At 45.2% G+C, this 19,244-nt stretch overlaps 1 protein-coding gene across 5 annotated transcripts in view; it reads right to left on the bottom strand.

Annotated features, from left to right (window-relative positions):
• The window catches only part of GUK1 (guanylate kinase 1), a 211,537-nt gene that overhangs the window by 38,428 nt on the left and 153,865 nt on the right, over positions 1–19,244 (bottom strand). For all 5 annotated transcript variants that reach the window (XM_069210986.1, XM_069210985.1, XM_069210988.1 and 2 more), the window contains exons 5-6: positions 14,418–14,556; positions 9,743–9,827 (exon numbers count right to left, since the gene is read on the bottom strand). In XM_069210986.1, coding sequence (XP_069067087.1) covers positions 9,743–9,827; positions 14,418–14,556 — 224 coding nt within the window. The remainder of the gene's footprint in view (positions 1–9,742; positions 9,828–14,417; positions 14,557–19,244) is intronic.

The following is a 19,244-nucleotide window of genomic DNA, read 5'->3' as shown; positions in this document are numbered from 1 at the left end:
GACTTTTGGTAAGAACTTAGGATTTGTTAGTAAAACTACTTTATGTTTGTGTATTTGAATAAAGGGTTCTTGTATGGTAAATGCTTGTATCTCACTTACTCTTCTTAGAGATGTGATGGCAATTAGAAATGCTACTTTCCATGTTAAGTATTGTATCTCACATAAGTGCATGGGTTCAAACGGTGGACCCATGAGCCGTGTTAAGACAATGTTAAGGTTCCACGAAGGAACTGGTGGCGTCCTTGGTGGGATAATTCTTTTCAGACCCTCCATAAAAGCCTTTATGACAGGGATCCTAAATAGTGATGTTGAATGCGTAATTTGCAGATAAGCTGAAATAGCGGTGAGATGAATTTTAATAGACGAAAAAGCTAGCTTTGACTTTTGTAAGTGCAGTAGGTAGCTGACGATGTCTTTAGCAGATGCGTGTAAGGGTTGTATTTGTTTATTATGGCAATAATAAACAAATCTTTTCCACTTATTTGCATAGCAATGTCTTGTGGTTGGTTTCCTAGCTTGTTTTATAACCTCCATACATTCCTGTGTGAGGTCCAGATGTCCGAATTCTAAGATTTCAGGAGCCAAATTGCTAGATTCAGCGATGCTGGATTTGGGTGTCTGATCTGTTGTTGTTGGGTTAACAGATCTGGCCTGTTTGGTAGTTTGACATGAGGCACTACTGAGAGGTCTAGTAGTGTTGTATACCAAGGTTGTCTTGCCCAAGTTGGTGCTATTAGTATGAGTTTGAGTTTGTTTTGACTCAATTTGTTTACCAGATATGGAAGGTGTGGGAGAGGGGGAAAAGTGTATGCAAATATCCCTGACCAACTCATCCATAACGCATTGCCCTGAGACTGATCCTGTGGGTATCTGGATGCGAAGTTTTGGCATTTTGCGTTTTCTTTTGTTGCAAATAGGTCTATTTGTGGTGTTCCCCATCTTTGGAAGTAGGTGTTTAGTATTTTGGGGTGAATCTCCCATTCGTGGATCAGCTGGTGATCCCGAGAGAGATTGTCTGCTAACTGATTCTGAATCCCTGGAATATACTGTGCTATTAGGCGAATGCTGTTGTGAATCGCCCAATGCCATACTCCTTGTGCCAGGAGACACAACTGTGTTGAGTGTGTTCCTCCTTGTTTGTTCAGATAATACATCGTTGTCATGTCTGTTTTGACAAGAATGTGTTTGTGTGTTATTATAGGTTGAAATGCTTTCAACGCTAGAAACACTGCTAGTAGTTCTAAGTGATTTATGTTAAACTGTCTCTGCAGAGTGTCCTATTGTCCTTGGATGCTGTGTTGGTTGAGGTGTGCTCCCCACCCTATCATGGAGGGATCTGTTGTTATTACGTATTGAGGCACTGGGTCTTGGAAAGGCCGCCCTTGGTTTAAATTTATATTGTTCCACCATTGAAGCGAGGTGTATGTTTGGCGGTCAATCAACACTAGATCTAGAAGTTGACCCTGTGCCTGTGACCATTGTGATGCTAGGCACTGTTGTAAGGGCCGCATGTGCAATCTTGCGTTTGGGACAATGGCTATGCATGAGGACATCATGCCTAGGAGTTTCATCACCATCTTGACTTTTATCTTTTGTTTTGGATACATGGCCTGTATTACATTGTGAAATGCCTGTATCCTTTGCGGACTTGGAGTGGCAATCCCTTTTATTGTGTTGATTGTCGCCCCTTAGTATTGCTGTGTTTGACACGGCTGAAGGTGTGACTTTGTGTAGTTGAGTGAGAAACCTAGTTTGTGGAGGATTTCTAGGACGTACTTTGTGTGTTGTGAACACCGTTCTTGCGTGTTGGTTTTGATTAACCAATCGTCTAGGTACGGGAACACATGTATTTGCTGCCTTCTGATATGAGCAGCTTCTACTGCCAGGCATTTTGTAAAAACTCTTGGCGCAGTTGTTATCCTGAATGGCAACACTTTGAATTGGTAATGTATCCCTTGGAATACAAACCTTAAGTACTTTCTGTGTGAAGGATTTATCGGTATATGGAAGTATGCATCCTTTAGGTCTAGTGTTGTCATGTAGTCTTGTTGTTTGAGCAGTGGGATTACGTCCTGTAATGTCACCATGTGAAAGTGATCTGATTTGATGTAGGTATTTAATGTTCTGAGATCTAATATGTGTCTTAGAGTCTTGTCCTTTTTGGGTATGAGAAAGTACAGAGAGAGTAAACTCCTGTTCCTTTCTGTTGAATTGGATCTAATTCTATTGCTCCTTTTTGTAGCAACGCTTGGACCTCTAGTCCTAGAAGATCCATGTGTTTTGACATATTGTGTGTTTTCGGTGGGACGTTTGGAGGGAATTTGAGAAATTCTATGCAATAACCATGCTGGATAATTGCTAGGACCCAAGTGTCTGTTGTTATTTCCTCCCAATGTATGTAAAACTTGGTTAGTCTTCCCCCCACAGGTGTTATGTGTTGGGGATTTGTGATGTGGAAGTCACTGCTTGTTTTGAGACTTTGGAACTTCCCTCTACTCTTTTGGAATTGTCCCCCTCTATATTGTCCCCGAAAACTTCCCCGCTGATATTGTCTCTGATAAGTGGGCCTTGTTTGTGAGGTTGTGGCTTCTGTAGTTTGTCCTCGAAACCCCCCTCTAAACTGCGTTTTGCAAAATGTGCCTCTGCTCTGTGGGGAGTAGAGTTCGCCCATGGCTTTGGCCGTATCAGTGTATTTTTTAAGTTTTTCGATAGCACTGTCCACGTCCGGCCCAAACAACTGCTGTCCGTTAAAAGGCATATTCAGGACGGCTTGTTGTATTTCCGGCTTGAATCCTGACGTACGCAGCCATGCGTGTCTCCTTATGGTTCCTGCTGTATTTACTGTCCTAGCCGCCGTATCTGCTGCATCCATTGCTGACCGTATCTGATTGTTTGAGATACTCTGTCCTTCTTCCACCACCTGTTGTGCCCTTTTCTGGAACTCCTTGGGTAAATGTTCAATGAAATGTTGCATTTCATCCCAATGAGCCCTATCATATCTTGCCAGCAGTGCCTGTGAGTTGGCAATGCGCCATTGGTTGGCCGCCTGTGCTGCCACCCTTTTCCCTGCAGCGTCAAATTTGCGACTCTCCTTGTCTGGAGGTGGTGCGTCCCCCGAGGTGTGAGAGTTTGCTCTCTTGCGAGCTGCCCCTACTACCACAGAGTATGGTGTTAATTGCTGCGTGATATATACGGGTCTGTTGGTGGTGGCTTGTATTTTTTCTCCACCCTTGGAGTTCTGGCCCTGCCCTTTACAGGCTCCTGAAACACCTGTTTGGAGTGTTTTAGCATTCCAGGTAGCATAGGGAGGCTTTGGTATTGGCTATGTGTGGAGGATAGTGTGTTAAACAAAAAGTCATCCTCAATAGGCTCTGCATGCAGGGTGACATTATGAAATGCCGCTGCTCTTGACACCACCTGCGTGTAGGCTGTACTGTCTTCAGGTGGAGACGGTCTCGCTGGGTAACAGTCTGGGCTGTTATCTGACACTGGCGCATCATAAAGATCCCATGTGTCAGGATCATCCTGACTCATTCCAGTATGAGTTGGGGATTGCATCAGTGGTGGAGTGGCTACCGGTGATGTGTGCGTTGAGTGTGGTGGAGATGGTGGCGGTGTTATTTGTCTTGCCACCTTTGCCTGTGGCTGCTTGTCTTTTTCTTGAAAGGCAAGTCTTCTTTTCATCCTAATTGGGGGAAGAGTACTTATCTTCCCTATGTCCTTTTGGATGTGGAGCCTTCTCTGAGTGTTGTCTGGCTCCATTGACTCTAGTTCTTGTCCGAACTTATGTCCTTGCATTTGTGAGGACAGTCCCTGTTCCTCTGTATAGGAAGCTGATTTCGGTTCCGAGGCCTGATGTTTCGGAATGGAAACTTTTTTGGCAGTCTTTTTCGGCTCAGATGATACTTTTTTTATTTTTGGCGTCCCGCTCTCTCGGTGCCGACCTGTTTCGGTGCCGCCCTCTCGGTGCCGAACTTGCTCGGACCCGCTGTCTCGGGTTCGAGTCTGCTGTGTGCCGGTATCTCAACCGGAGTTGGATGTCTTCGACACATGCATGCCCTTTTTCGGTGCCGATGTTCGGTCACCTATTTTTGGGGTTAAGCCATGGCCTGCTGGGGGTGGCGTCCCCTGGGCTTTTGCGGTCTTCTCGCAAGTTTTATGTGTCGACGTCTTACTCACGGTTTTGAGCGTCTGTTCGGGATCGACCTCGTCCGAGTCCGACTCCTCGATGGAGAAGGTTTCTTCTTCCTCCTCCAAATGTCTTTGTCCTGTCGGCACCGACGCCATCTGCAGTCTTCTCGCTCTTCGGTCTCTTAATGTTTTTCTCGACCGAAACGCTCGACAGGCTTCACAAGTTTCTTCTTTGTGTTCTGGGGACAAACACAAGTTACAGACCAGGTGCTGATCTGTATAAGGATACTAGTTGTGACATTTGGGGCAGAAGCGGAATGGGGTCCGTTCCATTAGCCTTGAAGAGACAAGTGGTCGGGCCGACCAGGCCCCACCGGGGGATCGAAAAACCCTGAAGGGCTACCGGAGCTCTTCAAAAGTCGGTGTCGATCTATTGCAACTAACCCGATACCGAACGCAAACAATACCGTTGAATTTTCTGAGAATCTAACTATCTTTCCGAACCGAAATGCAGAGCGAAAAGGAACACGTCCGAACCAGATGGCGGAAAGAAAACAATCTAAGAAGGAGTCGACGCCCATGCGCAATGGAGCCGAAGGGGGAGGAGTCCCTCGATCTCGGGACTCGAAAAGACTTCTTCGAAGAAAAACAACTTGTGACACTCCGAGCCCAACACTAGATGGCAGGATGTGCAAAGCATGTGTATCTGCAGCTACATATGCCATCGAACATATATATATATATATATATATATATATATATATATATACACACACACACACACACACACACACACACACACACACACACATTTACTTACCTCCTATTGGAGGGTTGCCTCTCTAGAATTTTCTGATATTGTGTTACAAAAATAAACTCCCTGTACTTTGGTACAACCAAGTGTTTTCTTTCTTGCGTGTAAGTACTGGGTGACTGTAGTGGTATTGTATGAGTTTTGCATGTCTCCTAGATAAGCATTGGCTGTTCATCCACAGCTACCTCTAGAAAGCCTAGCTTCTAGTCACTACCTACACTTCACTGAGAGGGGATACCTGGACCTGGTATAAGGTGCAAGTACCACAGGTACCCACCACACACCAGGCCAGCTTCCTACAAGTACCACTTGGCAGTAGTGTTGTCCGTGAACACTTGCATTACTTTCCCTTTGAGCGAGGGAAGAAATACTTTCAACGCAAACCTGATCACCCAAAGCTCCAGAAGATTGATATGGAGCCCATACTCCGCCAGAAACGAGAGGCCTCTGATCACCGTCTCTCCCATGTGGCCACCCCATTTCAGAAGTGACACATTCGTCACTATGGATAGATCTGGTTGGGGAAGGGAGAGGGATCTGCCGTTGACCCAATGCAGATTCAAAAGTCACCACTGCAAGTTTTTCGCAGTCTCCTCCAAGATCTGGACCATGTCGGGGAGATTTACTTGATGCTACATCCACTGGAACTTCAAGTCCCCCTGCAGAGCCCGCATATGCCACCTGGCATGTGTCACTAGCAGGATGCAGGAGGCCACAAGGCCCAGCAGACTCAGAGTCAGTCTCACCGAAACCCAAGATTGAGGCTGAACAATCGGAATCATAGCCTGAATATCCTGAACTCGCTTTTCGGGAGGATAGGCTCAAAACTGTACTGTGTCCAGAACAGGTCTGATGAAAGGGAGCGTCTGAGAGGGAGTCACGTGTGACTTCGGCACGTTTATAGTGAACCCCAGCATGTGCAGGAGGTTCGCTATAGTCTGAAGGTGGGAGACGACTTTCTGGGGTGAGTCCGCCTTCAACAGCCAGCCGTCAAGGTAGGGGAAAACTGAACCCCCCCAACCTGAGCACCATTAATTGAAAGTGCTTTTGATCTACTACTAATCGTAAGTAACGTCTATGGGCAGGCAGGACGGGAATATGGAAATAAGTGTCCTCCAAGTCCAATGCTACATTCCAGTCTTCTGGGTCCAACGCAGACAGGACCTGAGCCCAGGTGAGGATTCTGAATTTCTCCTTCTTGATGAAGAGATTAAGGTCCCGAAGGTCTAGGATAGGACGTAAGCTCTTTTCTTTTTTGGGCACCAGAAAGTAGCGGGAATAACAGCCACAACCTACTTCTGGTGCAGGGACCCTCTCCATGGCTCCCTTGGACAAGAGAGCTGCAACTTCCTGGTGGAGAAGGGCCAAATGTTCCTCCGGAATACGCCTGACTGATGGAGGCATGGCTGGTGGGGCAGATTTGAAGGGGAGGGAGTAGCCCCTTCGAACGATTTTCAAAACCCACCTGTCTGTAGTGATGGATTCCCAGTGGGGCAGGTGATGGCAAATCCTGCCGCCAGCTGGACCGGAGTGAGGGGACGGACTAGGAGGGTATAGAGGCTGCACAAGGGCAGGGGTGGACTGGGCAGACCTCTGGTTCCCTGTCCCATGACCACGTGGGATTCCACATCCCCAGCCATGCAGGGGCTGAACAGCATAGGTGGCATGGCGGCTGGGAAAGGGACGCAACAGGGAGCCCCTTCCGTGGCTACGAAAGGGGCGAAAGGGAGAACTTTGCGGGCGAGAGGCAGTGGAAAGGCTGAGGGACCGAGCCGCAGCCCGGGAGTCCTTGAACCTCTCCAAAGGCGAGTCCGCCTTGTCTACAAAGAGACAGGAGCCATCAAAGGGCATGTCCATAAGAGTATGTTAAACATCTCCTGAGAAACTAGATGTACGTAACCAGGCGTGGCACCTCAAGGCCACCGTTGTCGCAACCAATCTAACTACAAAGTCTGTTGTGTTTAGCCCACATCTGATAGTGAACTTTGCCGTATCTCTCCAATCAGTGACAGATTGGGAGACAATAGCACAGGCCTCGCCTCCTCTGGTACCTGCGGCAGAACTTGCACGACCGTATCTCAAAGAGAGTGGGTACAGCGGCCCAAAAGGCATGCGGTATTAATTGACTGCAGCACGAGACTGGAGGAACAAAAACATCTTCTCCCCAAATTGTTCCAGCCTTTTTGATTCCCTATCTGGAGGTGTAGAAAAGAATGCGCCCGAGGATAAGGATGCCTGGGTGACAAGGCTCTCAGGCGAAGGGTGTTGGAATTTAGGGTTGCTCAGGGCGGGCCAATGGCGACGTGTGATAGTCCTGTTCACATGAGCCCCTGTGTTGGGTCTGGAACAGGTACTCAAAAAGACATTGGTGAGGGCTTCATTGGATGGAAGAAGAGGCTCAGATGTGGAAGACCCTAGTTGAAGCACCTCCATCAGGAGAGTAGACCAGACCTGAACAGTAGGCAGCTGAAGGCCCAGGACCTCAGCCGCCCTTCTGACCACCATGAAGTAAGTTGCTCCCTTCTCCATAGCCACGGTAGGAGAAGACAGCATGCCAGAGTCTGGAGAGGTATTCAGACCACTGGCCTCGCCCAATTCCTATGCCAAGTTCAAGTTAGGGTCATCCTGGTATTCATAAGGGTTCAGGGACCCCTCCAATCATTTATTGAATTCGCAACCATAAGAATAAGGGTCAGAATCCAAACTGGGGTCAATAGGCCCCATTGAAGAAGGAGGTGTTGTCGGCCGACGCTGGTCCGACCCAGTCATCAGGGATGAGGATCAGGTCGACAATGATGGTGGGCACCACAGACTTCGGGAGCATCGACAATCAAACCGGTGCTAGGGAAGGTCTCAATGGTACGGGCAGAGCTGGTGTGGATCCGAGAGCAGATCCGGAGGGGACTTTGGTGGCCTGAGCTGAATCCACCGGAGCAGAACCCAAAGGCCCCCCAACCGAACACTCTGGGCCCGGAAGGTGCCGTAGGGTGGTCGGACTGCCCAAAAATGAGGCGGCTGGCCTCATTTAACTCCTTTAATTGGGCAGGGGTCGCCCCGGCTCCCCGAAACTCGGGGAGTAGCGGAGAAGACCCAGAAGCAGACTCCTCAAGTGTTGACGCTCCTCCCGCGTCGCATCAGCCGAGCGATGGGATGAAATCAAAAGTTGATGGGATCTCTTCTTCTAAGTCTTCGGGTCAAGGTAAGAAGAAGTCGAAGAAGAGTGGTGGTGGCTCCACAACCAGTCTAGAAACCTTCCCCTCGAGCAAGACTGAGACCTACACTGAGTCGAGTGCCAGGCCGCCATAAGCTTAAGGGACTGCTCACTCAAGACCTTCGGGTGCATGACTTCGGGTCGTGGTCGCGCTCCAGGCACCACAAACAGACCTGATGCGGATCAGTCACCGACATCAAGCGGCGACAGTCCTCGCACAGTTTGAAACAGGTATTTGGGGACATCCCCTGATGCACCAAAAAACTCACCGAAAGTCGACAAGAGTCGAAGTCGGTCAAAAAGTGACAAAGGGTAGCTCGTCTCCAGATCAGCGCATGCCGTGGAAAAAAGTGACGTTACTGCGCTGAGGTGGAATGTACTATTCTTGACATCATCACGGTGACTGCAACGCCAATGACGCCTGTGGAGTCGACCGACGCCACCTACTGACCCGCAAGGGTATTGCTTAAAAAAATAAAAAATCTTCGGATCCAGTCTGACACCTGGGGGAAAATTAGAAGGGAAGGAATCTGCAACTAGTAGTCTCTATCAGATTTATGCAACACAAAAAGTTGTCAAACATTCACCCCTCTGTCCCAAATCTGGGTTCTAATCCATTGTTAATCTGCTTGCTGCGCCATTCCAGTTTGGCCCCAGCCACTATGGGGAGCAGGGTCAAGACTGATTTGCATAAAGCTGGGTCCAAACTGGGGTGGCATGGTGAGCAAAACATCAATGGATTTAACCCAGATCTGTGACTGGGGGTGAGTGTTTGAAATGTTTCAGCACTCTATCTATCATCTTGTTGTGTTGCTAAATTCACCCTACGTGGCAAGGGTATGCCAAAACATTGGTCCCTTGCTCACTGTGCCACTGGATTCAAGCTAGCCTGGCTGATGAGGGGTGATACCCCAAAACCGGACTCAGGATGCTTGTTTCCAATCCAGGGAGGACCTGGCCTGGCAGTGCAGGCTGGACTGTTCACATGGGGAACAGGGTCAAGACTGATCTGCATATGGCTTGATTTGCATATGGCTGGGTCTAAACTGGGGTGGCATGGTGAGCAAAATAATGATGGATTTAAACTAGATCTGTGACTGGGAGTGAGTGTTTGAAACGTTTCAGCACTCTGTCCATCTTCTGATGTTGCTACACACTAATAGCTTGGTACAGAACAGTCAGGCTAATCTTAAGAGGCAATGTGTAAAGTATTTATGCAACACACTCACAATAATACAACGAAAACTTTACAAAACGTCTCCACACACATTTAGAAAAATGCAGAATTGTTATCTAGGTAAAACAAGGCCTATAAGAGTACGCCTGTAGAAACAGAGTAGATTAACGTTCCTGAGACAATGACACAGATGGTTCAGAGTGCAAGAGACATGTATAAGAAAGGGCATATGCCTACATGCTAAAAGCACTTCAGACTTTAAACTGGAATTAACTTTAATCATCAAAAAGATCATTGTAACATGCAACTAGTTCAGACAGAGGTGCTCTTTGCAAATCTACTGTCATATTTTCAGCAAGAGTGAGGATGTGCTTGTGCTGGCTTACTTTAGCGTAGTCGCAATACTTACTAGTTTCCATGTCACGGAGTGCGGCCTTCAATCTCTTTTGTAAACTCTCTTCAGATTCTGTTTTCCTGTCTCTTAATCGTTTTTCCTTTACACAAAAAAATAAAAAACACATACTTAAGAACCAATTCATCTCGGTGGATAAGTAAATCAAGTAACTATTCATCAAACTATCAAAGCCTAAAAGGAGGACAACAAACGGAAAGAGAAGCTAATACAGTTGTAAACGGAGGAAATTACCCGTATGAGAAATATTTTCTTCTGAGTCCCTAGGCTTTCTCCTTATTCTTTGGTGAATGAAGCCATCTAAAGATGGAGGGATGGAAACTGCTTATGTAAATATTTATTACTATTTTGTGCCTCTGGTACATAGCACCTGTACATGATACTCAGGTATGCCCTTCCTTCCCCGGAGCAGTTGAGCATCTACACAAGTTCCCTTCCTTAAACGGGAGCCAATTCGCATTCATATTTTGGTTGAAGGGTTAGTGTAAGAGTGGAAAAAAGTTTATAGCCTATAAGCAATGTAAATGCCATAATGGTTTAACTTTATCACAGGGGTGTGTAACACAGGTCAAAAAATGAAGCTCTGTGTGTGTTAATTATTTGAAAATACATTTTAGATTAAAGTCCTTAAAACCTGGCTTGGACCCAGCACTCCATTAATATTAAACACCCTCAGCTTTACATTAATGCAATGGGAGTGGCAAGAAGAGAATCGTCCGGTAGGTGAGGCTTTATCTGTAGCTCAGTAACCCTTTATTATCACCAAAGGTTACAAAGAGTTGATGCATAGAACGCAGAGCCCTAGTTTTATCGAAATGTAAAATTATCCAAACAGCAAGAGTTTGTAGTCTTTCACTTTTGGGGGAAGCACACTGAAATGTGGAAAGAAACATATAATGTAAGTGAAACTTACTCAGCACTTTGGATAAATACCATCACATAGGACTAGTTCTCAGAACCACTAAACTGTGTGTATGCTTCAGAAGAGCAATTGGTATTATGCAAAATTATACTCCTGGTGATTACATAGAAATAGAAAAGGGACCCTTTCAAGACTGGATCTTTACATTCCACACTATGATTCAATCAGATGGCCTCAAACACTATGGATCAATCAGGCCAGACACTTTGATATTCAAACAAGAATGGATGCATAAGGCTTGTCTGACGTCCTTTGAGGGAGTCACAGATGGGACATGATTTACCTGGTCTTTTTTTGGTAAGCCGTAACGGCTGTCAAGTAGATCTAAATCTGGAAGCCTGATACAGCCAGATATCTGGAGAAAGACATTACAGTGCCCTTCTAAAAATTGAGGCGACTGATATTATTTGGCAAGGTCTAATTGCAGACCTATAGCTGTTTGCTCGAACTGTGCTCTGGTGGAAACCTTCCCAGCAAACAAAAGGAAATTCAGGCTCCCAGATTAAAACCCAGAGTGTGACCAGGCTTACTCCTCAGCGACCCTGAGTTAAAGTTCTGGAATAGAAGGGATGATAGCTGAAATCGTCCTGTTTCAACAAGCTGGAGGACGTCCCTACTCCTCAACAAACAGGACAGTACATGTGCTCTGAAGAAGGTGTAGAAATAAAAGACCCAAACCAGGACGTCCCCAGCTGGAGCCACCAGAATGAGAGTGCATGCTGGGAGCTATCATATCTTCTGGATTATTCTGTAAAGAGTTTGGAGGAAAACATCAATGTCAATCCAATAGCAAGGCATTTTTCAGGATATGGATGGTCATATCAGGAGGAAAAGTGATGATACCTGGAGTTCACATGAGTGAGTAAAGCCCTCCGATATTGAGTTATGGGCTAGCTGATAAACCACAAGATTGAAAAGAGAGTACAGATGCCATCCTAGGACGCCCGCCTTCTGCTAATCCACTTCAGCAATGTGCAAGACAAGCACACCATTACTTGAAGGCTGCCTCGGTTGTAGCTAAACAGCAGACAGAAGACTTGCAGGGAGCAAGAAAGCACATTTGGTTTGAAATACAGAAGAGGGATGGAGTGTTGTGTATGTAAGAATACAATTATATAAATGTTTACCTGCCAGAGGCTGATTTTTAATGGGCAGTGGAAGGATATATCATAATATAAGTAAAACACATCAACACCCACATCCCATCAATAATATCATCCAATAAGTACCCTTGTGGTTTGTGACAACAATAGAAATAAATTTTCATGTATTTTTATAATACAAAAAATTATAAACCAATTAATTGAGTGTTGTGTATGTGGACAATAACCACTCCTGAAATTACCACAAGGAAGGATGATTTTAGTGGAAGCAATCCCATCTTTAGCTTGAGCACATTTATGAGGAAAGACACATCTGCCCAATTTCAAAAGGTACTGATGGACACACAGCTGCGGTAAGACCCAGACCATCACCGAACTCCGAGAAGTCAATCTGCAATCAGTGAACAGAGAAACCCAAGAGAAAGTTGGATGTCTGTTCCACGATCTGAGGGCTGGGACCAAAGATCGACAGGCTGAGGCATGCTTAGACTGCTACTAAGCAACAGATCCAATTGTTTTTCAAGGCAGCTGCACATGTAGAACTTGGTACCAGGATCCCCAGAGGTTCCGAAGGTCTGTGGTGACTTTATCCTATAGGAGGGGGAGCAGTCTTTTCCTCTCCTGAAACTACAGGACTGAGTCACGGAAGAGGAGGCTGCTACAAGCGGTTCAGGGTGAAAGCAGACCCTGGTCTTGAAAGACAAAGCTTTTGACAGAAGGAGAAAATAATGTGAAGTGGCCAATCATACCTGGACAGTATTAAGATGCTGCAGTCAAACTAATGCCAGAGGTGCTGCTCATAGCTAGCCTTTACTATTGAGGAACCTACAGATGAATACATATCTTTGTCATTGGATTCAGATTTTATCCCTCTTTGTCTATATGCACGAAAAAGCCATCCCTTTCAAGGAATGTGCAATAACCACAACAGGCTGAGCTGTGACGTTTCTCAAGGTAACGACTGGACTGTCACTGAAAGCACAGTATTTGTTATCTTGAGACACTGAAATCACTGGTGGAGAGTGTGGTTATTGCAGATCTCATGTGCTTGCTTAGGGCACAATGGCCAGGTGAAGTGCTGAGGCTGCCACCAGAAAGTAGAATCCCACTTCCTACAGTGGAGGACTAGGGTTGTCAAAGGAGAAAGTCTCAAGGGAAGCTTTGACAGTCCCAGACAGACCTTACAGACATGAAGATGGCAGCAAGATAGATTGCGATGGCAGGATGGGCTGGCCAGCAACTAGAGTTGCCTATGCGATGCTGGCTGCACACACAGTGGACACTAGGAGCTTAGGAGGAGTGCCTGAGGAAGTCACCCTAGACTTCAACTCAGCAATCAAGCCATCACTTAGTGGGACACTCAAATGAGGAGCAACAACCGCAAGTTGCCAAGTGTATTTGATCAGGAAGAAACACAGCAGGCCCAGCCATCTGAAAATCCAGCTGATTCTGATGCTTTTTTTTTTTTTTTTTTAAAGATGTCTGATCTGTCTGCCATAGATGACAGCTTCCCGGAGATGGTGAGAATTTTAGCCAAAGAAGAATTCTTAAGTAAAGAAGTCATAAGGAGTTAGAGCATCATTAAAGTTACTACTGATATCATGGACTGCACTGAGGACAATGTTGCAAGCCTCAAGCCGCTCCCATGATAAGATCATGAGTTAGTGAGGAGGGTTAAATCTCGTTTAACTGGGTTAGGAGCTGCTATAGTATTGAAGACACTTTTCAATACTACAAATGGATGACTAGAAAAGCGTACATTTGAGCAAATGCCTTTTGACATCTATATATATTTATGCAAATTGTGTGCTTCATGAAAGAGTGAAAAGGGAAAGGGACATGCAGAAAACCAGATGTCTTGGTTCTTTTACGAGACTACTGACTAGGTGTCCTTCGTCATGGTTTTGTGGCAGTCTCAACTTTGCCTACTTGTTCACTACACACCGGGAAATGCAAGGAGTTATTTACAATTAACTTATTTTATGAAATCACTTATGGTTAGATACTGTCAGGAACATCAGTTTCCCTAACTCACCTGGCTCCACAACAGGAATAGGGAATTGTCTTGGAAAGTGATTTAAAAAATATGAGGGGTGCCTCTAAAGACAACACATCAAGTACTGACTGTTAGGTGATAACCGAGCAATGGAAAGGAAAAAAAGAATAAATGAAAAAAAGAATAAACGAAACAACAACAAAGCCTAAAGCAAAAAGTAAATATAAGTTGAGCTAAATCTACCAATACTACATCAAAGGCGTGTAAGGGGGAGTCAATCTAACGAAAAATATGGACTTGTCAGATAGGCAAAACGGTTCTCATGGCAAAATAGTCAGATATCATTATTAACCTATAAGACATTCTGCACGAGTTCATTATAAACAGTCAAAAGTCACACAATTTTCTACTAGCGAGTAAATCGCCAGTCCATTATGGCTACAGATATAGCAGTAGAGTTCGGAACAAAAAGAGCATCATTGATCTTGAGTCAATGGAAACTAGGTGTTTCGCACGTTTCCTACAAATTACAGAGCTCCAGGTTTCGAGAACGCTCTAAATCAAAAACATAAGTAGGGTTTGCTGGTGACAAGGCGAAATGGAATAATAAGGGATGAAAACGGAAATAAGCAAATAGGAAAACAGACTTACCAAAACCTCAACAGACGGAGGAAAAACAGAGATGTAGATTGGCTTCAAATCGGTTTTCTTAATATTCTTCACACCTTGCATCTCGATATCTAATATGCAGATCTGATTCTGCGCCTGCACAACCTCGACGGCAGCTTTACTGGGGACAGAACATTAGAGTTGGTTAAATAAAAATAATAGCGACATCAGGAGATAAATACAGGCGTACATATGCTTTTCGCTTGTCAGGTACTAGGTGGCTGAATGTAGAGATGATTGAATGGAAACAACAGATTAAAAACCATATAAGCTCATGACGGTTACAGACCCTTAGTACTGGCTTTCCTTCTCAACTGGCTGAGAAATGTGTGCCAAGGGGGAAGAAGCAGCCTTACCGTGGATCCACTCAGCTTCCACTCAAATTATTTGTAAACAAGAGAAAGAGACCAAATATATCCATGGCAATTTCATTTTCACAACCTGTTTCCCAAGGAAAACCTGTGTTATTTATAAGGCCTCTCACCCACTGGGTCTTAATTCAGTAGCATACTTCATCATCAAATCCTCACCACAAGAACTAATGTATCTGGACGGGCTCTATCCTATTTATTTGAGGGAGTCCTCTGCGTGGTATTTTATGTAACCACGGGTTGCGGACCTAACTGCCTTAGATTGTATCAGAGCGCCCGCAATTGTGATTATTGTCCCTTTATTCTCAAGGACCACTCATTTAACCCCTTCGCTGCCAGGTCTTTTCCCCCTCCTGTGCCAGGTCTTTTTTTTGGCTATTTGGGGCAGTTCGCGCTTAGGCCCTCATAACTTTTTGTCCACATAAGCTAACCAAGCCAAATTTGCGTCCTCTTTTTCCAACATCCTAGGGATTCTAGTGGTACCCAGACTTTGTGGGTTCCCCTGAAGGAGGCCAAGAAATTACCCAAAATACAGTGAAAATGTAGTTTAAAAAAAAAAAAAAAAAAAATGGGGAAAAGTGGCTGCAGAAGAAGGCTTGTGCCTGTTTTCCCTGAAAATGGCATCAACAAAGGGTTTGCGGTGCTAAAATCACCAGCTTCCCAGCTTTCAGGAACAGGCAGACTTGAATCAGAAAACCCAATTTTTCAAAACAAATTTGGCATTTTACTGGGACATACCCCATTTTAACGATTTTTTGTGCTTTCATCCTCCTTCCAGTCAGTGACAGAAATGGGGTTGAAACCAACGCTGGATCCCAGAAACCTAAACATTTCTGAAAAGTAGACAAAATTCCTAATTCAGCAAGGGGTATTTTGTGTAGATCGTACAAGGGTTTCCTACAGAAAATAACAACTGAAAAAGAAAAATATTGAAATTGAGGTGAAAAAACAGCAATTTTTCTCTACGTTTTACTCTAACTTTTTCCTGCAATGTCAGATTTTTGAAAGCTATATACAGTTACGTCTGCTGGACTCTTCTGGTTGCGGGGATATATAGGGCTTGTAGGTTCATCAAGAACCCTAGGTACCCAGAGCCAATAAATGAGCTGCACCCTGCAGTGCGTTTTCATTCTATTACCGGGTATACAGCAATTCATTTGCTGAAATATAAAGAGTGAAAAATAGCTATCAAGAAAACCTTTGTATTTCCAAAATGGGCACAAGATAAGGTGTTGAGGAGCAGTGGTTATTTGCACATCTCTGAATTCCGGGGTGAGCATACTAACATGTGAATTACAGGGCATTTCTCAAATAGACGGCTTTTTTACACAGTCTCTTATATTTGGAAGGAAAAAATGTAGAGAAAGACAAGGGGAAATAACACTTGTTTTGCTATTCTATGTTCCCCCAAGTCTCCCGATAAAAATGATACCTCACTTGTGTGGGTAGGCCTAGCGCCCGTGACAGGAAATGCCCCCAAAACACAACGTGGACACATCACATTTTTTGACAGAAAACAGAGGTGTTTTTTGCAAAGTGCCTACTTGTGGATTTTCGCCTCTAGCTCAGCCAGGCCCGGGGGGGGCAAAAATGGCCTAAAATTAATTTGCTCCCCCACCCCACCCCCGAGGAGTGACCCTTGCCTACAGGGTTGCTCCCCCTGCGTTACATTGGCGCAAAAAAAAAAAAAACACTGATTGCCGTAGCAAAAATCACCCGCTCTGCCCCCAAATGGGGCAGAAATGGCCTAAATACAATTTTCCCCTCCAGGGGAGCGACCCTTGTCCAAGGGGTCGCTCCCCTCTGTAAAACAAAAACAAACAAAAAAATCCCCGGTGCCTAGTGGTTTCTGCCCCCCTTGGGGGCAGATCAGCCTAATCAAAATAGGCTGCTCTGCCCCCAGGGGGGCAGAAATGGCCTAAAATACATTTTCCCCCCAGGGGAGCGACCCTTGGTTAAGGGGACGCTCCCCTTGCGTGAAATTCACGTAAACAAAACCCAAAAAACTCCCTGGTGTCTAGTGGTTTCTGTCCCCCTTGGGGGCAGATTTGCCTCATAAAAATAGGCCAATCTGCCCCCAAGGGGGGCAGAAATGGCCTAAATATAATTTGCCCCCTAGGGGAGAGACCCTTGCCTAAGGGGTCGCTCCCCACCTCCAACAAAACAAAAAAAAAAAAAAATGATCCCTGGTGCCTAGAGGTTTCTGCCTCCCCTGGGGACAGAAAAGGCCTTCCAAAAAAATGCCCCCCCTGGGAGCGACCCTTGCCCAAGGGGTCGCTCCCTTATGACAATTTCAACAAAAATAAATAAAAAATCCCTGGTGTCTAGTGGGCTTTTGAAACGCTCAGAGAGACTTCAAAGGGAAGGAAATTCATTTCCTTCCCTTTGAAGCCTCTCTAGGCCTCCCCCACGTGATCGAAAGAGAAATGCTTTGCATTTCTCTTTCAATCGCGCTGGTAGCTGAGCTTCCAGCACGATGGGAGGAGGCCCTCTGTGATTGTCAGCGCGCAGGGGGGTGGGGAGCACATGGGGGGAGGGCTAGCGCTCCCCCCAGTTCCCGGGTGCAGGACGAGGTGATCTCGTCCAAGGCACCCGGGAACCGGTGCCTTGGACGAGATCACCTTGTCCAAGGCACCCTAGGGGTTAAAAAAAAAAAAAATCATCTGTCATGTACTTTTCATCAAGGGCAGGTTAACTTGTTTCTGCCGTGTGCCTAGTTCGGGTCACTTGGTTTTTATCAGGAACAAAAACATCTAAGATTCTTCCTAAGAAAAAATGTTTTCGAAAATGTTTTTTTTACATAGATACCTACTGTGTGCATAGTGTCCTAACATCCTCACTAGTCCTCTCTGCTCAACAAGCACTAGCCACCTTACACCACATACAGAAGACCTCGGCTGCTGGGAGATCCTTTGCCTACCTCACGGCAAAGAACTGGAACTCCCTGCCTCTGCACCTGAGGGAGTCACCATCACTACCCCAATTCAGGAAGGACCTTAAAAACCTGGCTCTTCAAATGAAGCTCAGAGGACAAACCCCCTGAGTTGCCTTGAGACCCTTACGGGTGAGTAGTTGTGCTTTATAAACCCTGATTTTTTTTTTTTTTTTGATTTTTTTCAACAATCAACATTCATTCAAACATGCCATACACTTACAACACCCTTCTGAGGTACTTCCCCGTCACAAAAAATACAATCATATTTAGTCATTGTAAAGACTATTCTTTTTTTTGCTGCAATGCTGTTCATCAAATGGATTCCATTGTCTAAATTTGTGGAGAAAAAGTGTAGACACTTTCATGCACTGCAAGGTGAATAAGGTGCTATGGTAGGTGAAAACCGCTATCACTAGGATGGTTCTGTTGTGTAATTATCACAAATCTTAATCGTGATCTTTCATGCTGTAATATTTTATCACACATATTGTGCACACTCGTTTTTCTGCTGCTATTCGCTTCGTGGTGGTGGGGGTGGTCGGCCTTATTGTCACACTCAGTAAATAATTAGTTAAAAAAGAAGACAATTGCTCTAGAGTCAGGTTTTCCTTGGGAAACAGATCATTATTAAGTTGCCCTGGATATATGTGCCCACTCTTTTTTAATTACAGAAGGGAAATGTGTGCACCACAGGCAGGAACAAAGAGGCCACTAAAAGATCCCATGACTAACTTTCTTGTGAATGACCACAGAATGGGCGTCCCCTCCTTCTGCACCGACACGCCTCTATGCGTTTGCATACTATTATCTCAATCCATTTCCCAAATATTTTCACTGCTTGGTATCACTGATTCATGGCACGTGATTAATGAAGGGATGACTGTTTTCGAGAAGCTGAGAAAGTGAGGGCCTAAAAAAACCAGAATCACTTTGAAGATAGTTTCCCCTCCTGTTTTCCTTTATTCCCAGAAGGTTGATAACGGATTAATTTCCAAGCACCAAAAATGCGGGAAGAGCCGGGGTTTAAGCAGAGAGATGGTGCTGACCGTTCTTGCTAAATGATATATTTTTATGAGAACGTGCACCTGGAATTAAGGTTGGCAAAATACAACCATAACAGAACATGGCTGCCTTACAATTCACAAGATGTGTCTTACAATGACACAACATGTATCAAGGTTCCAACTGTTCAGTAATTAAATGGCAAAGAATACACTAAGGTTCCACTATGGACTAGGAGTGTGAAACTGGGGCAGATCATCAATATGCCGCGTTACTGCCTCATTTGAAAGAGAGGGCACTCTTCCACGCATTTGAAGAGAAACAAAAATACTTGTGAGATGTTTTTTTGCAGAAGACCACAATCATCAAATTCACTGGTTGTGCCATGAAGCTTAAGACGTTTGGAAACGTAACGGTTTCAGCTGCTTAAGATGATAGCTGGCATGTTTGCTAACGTTTTCCAATAATATTCCACATTCATTAGCCTTACTAGCCAGCACA

The sequence above is a fragment of the Pleurodeles waltl genome, chromosome 10, assembly GCF_031143425.1.
Source record: "Pleurodeles waltl isolate 20211129_DDA chromosome 10, aPleWal1.hap1.20221129, whole genome shotgun sequence".
NCBI lineage: Eukaryota > Metazoa > Chordata > Amphibia > Caudata > Salamandridae > Pleurodeles > Pleurodeles waltl.
Note: the sequence above shows the minus strand (reverse complement) of the source record. Positions and strands in the feature narration are given on the sequence as shown.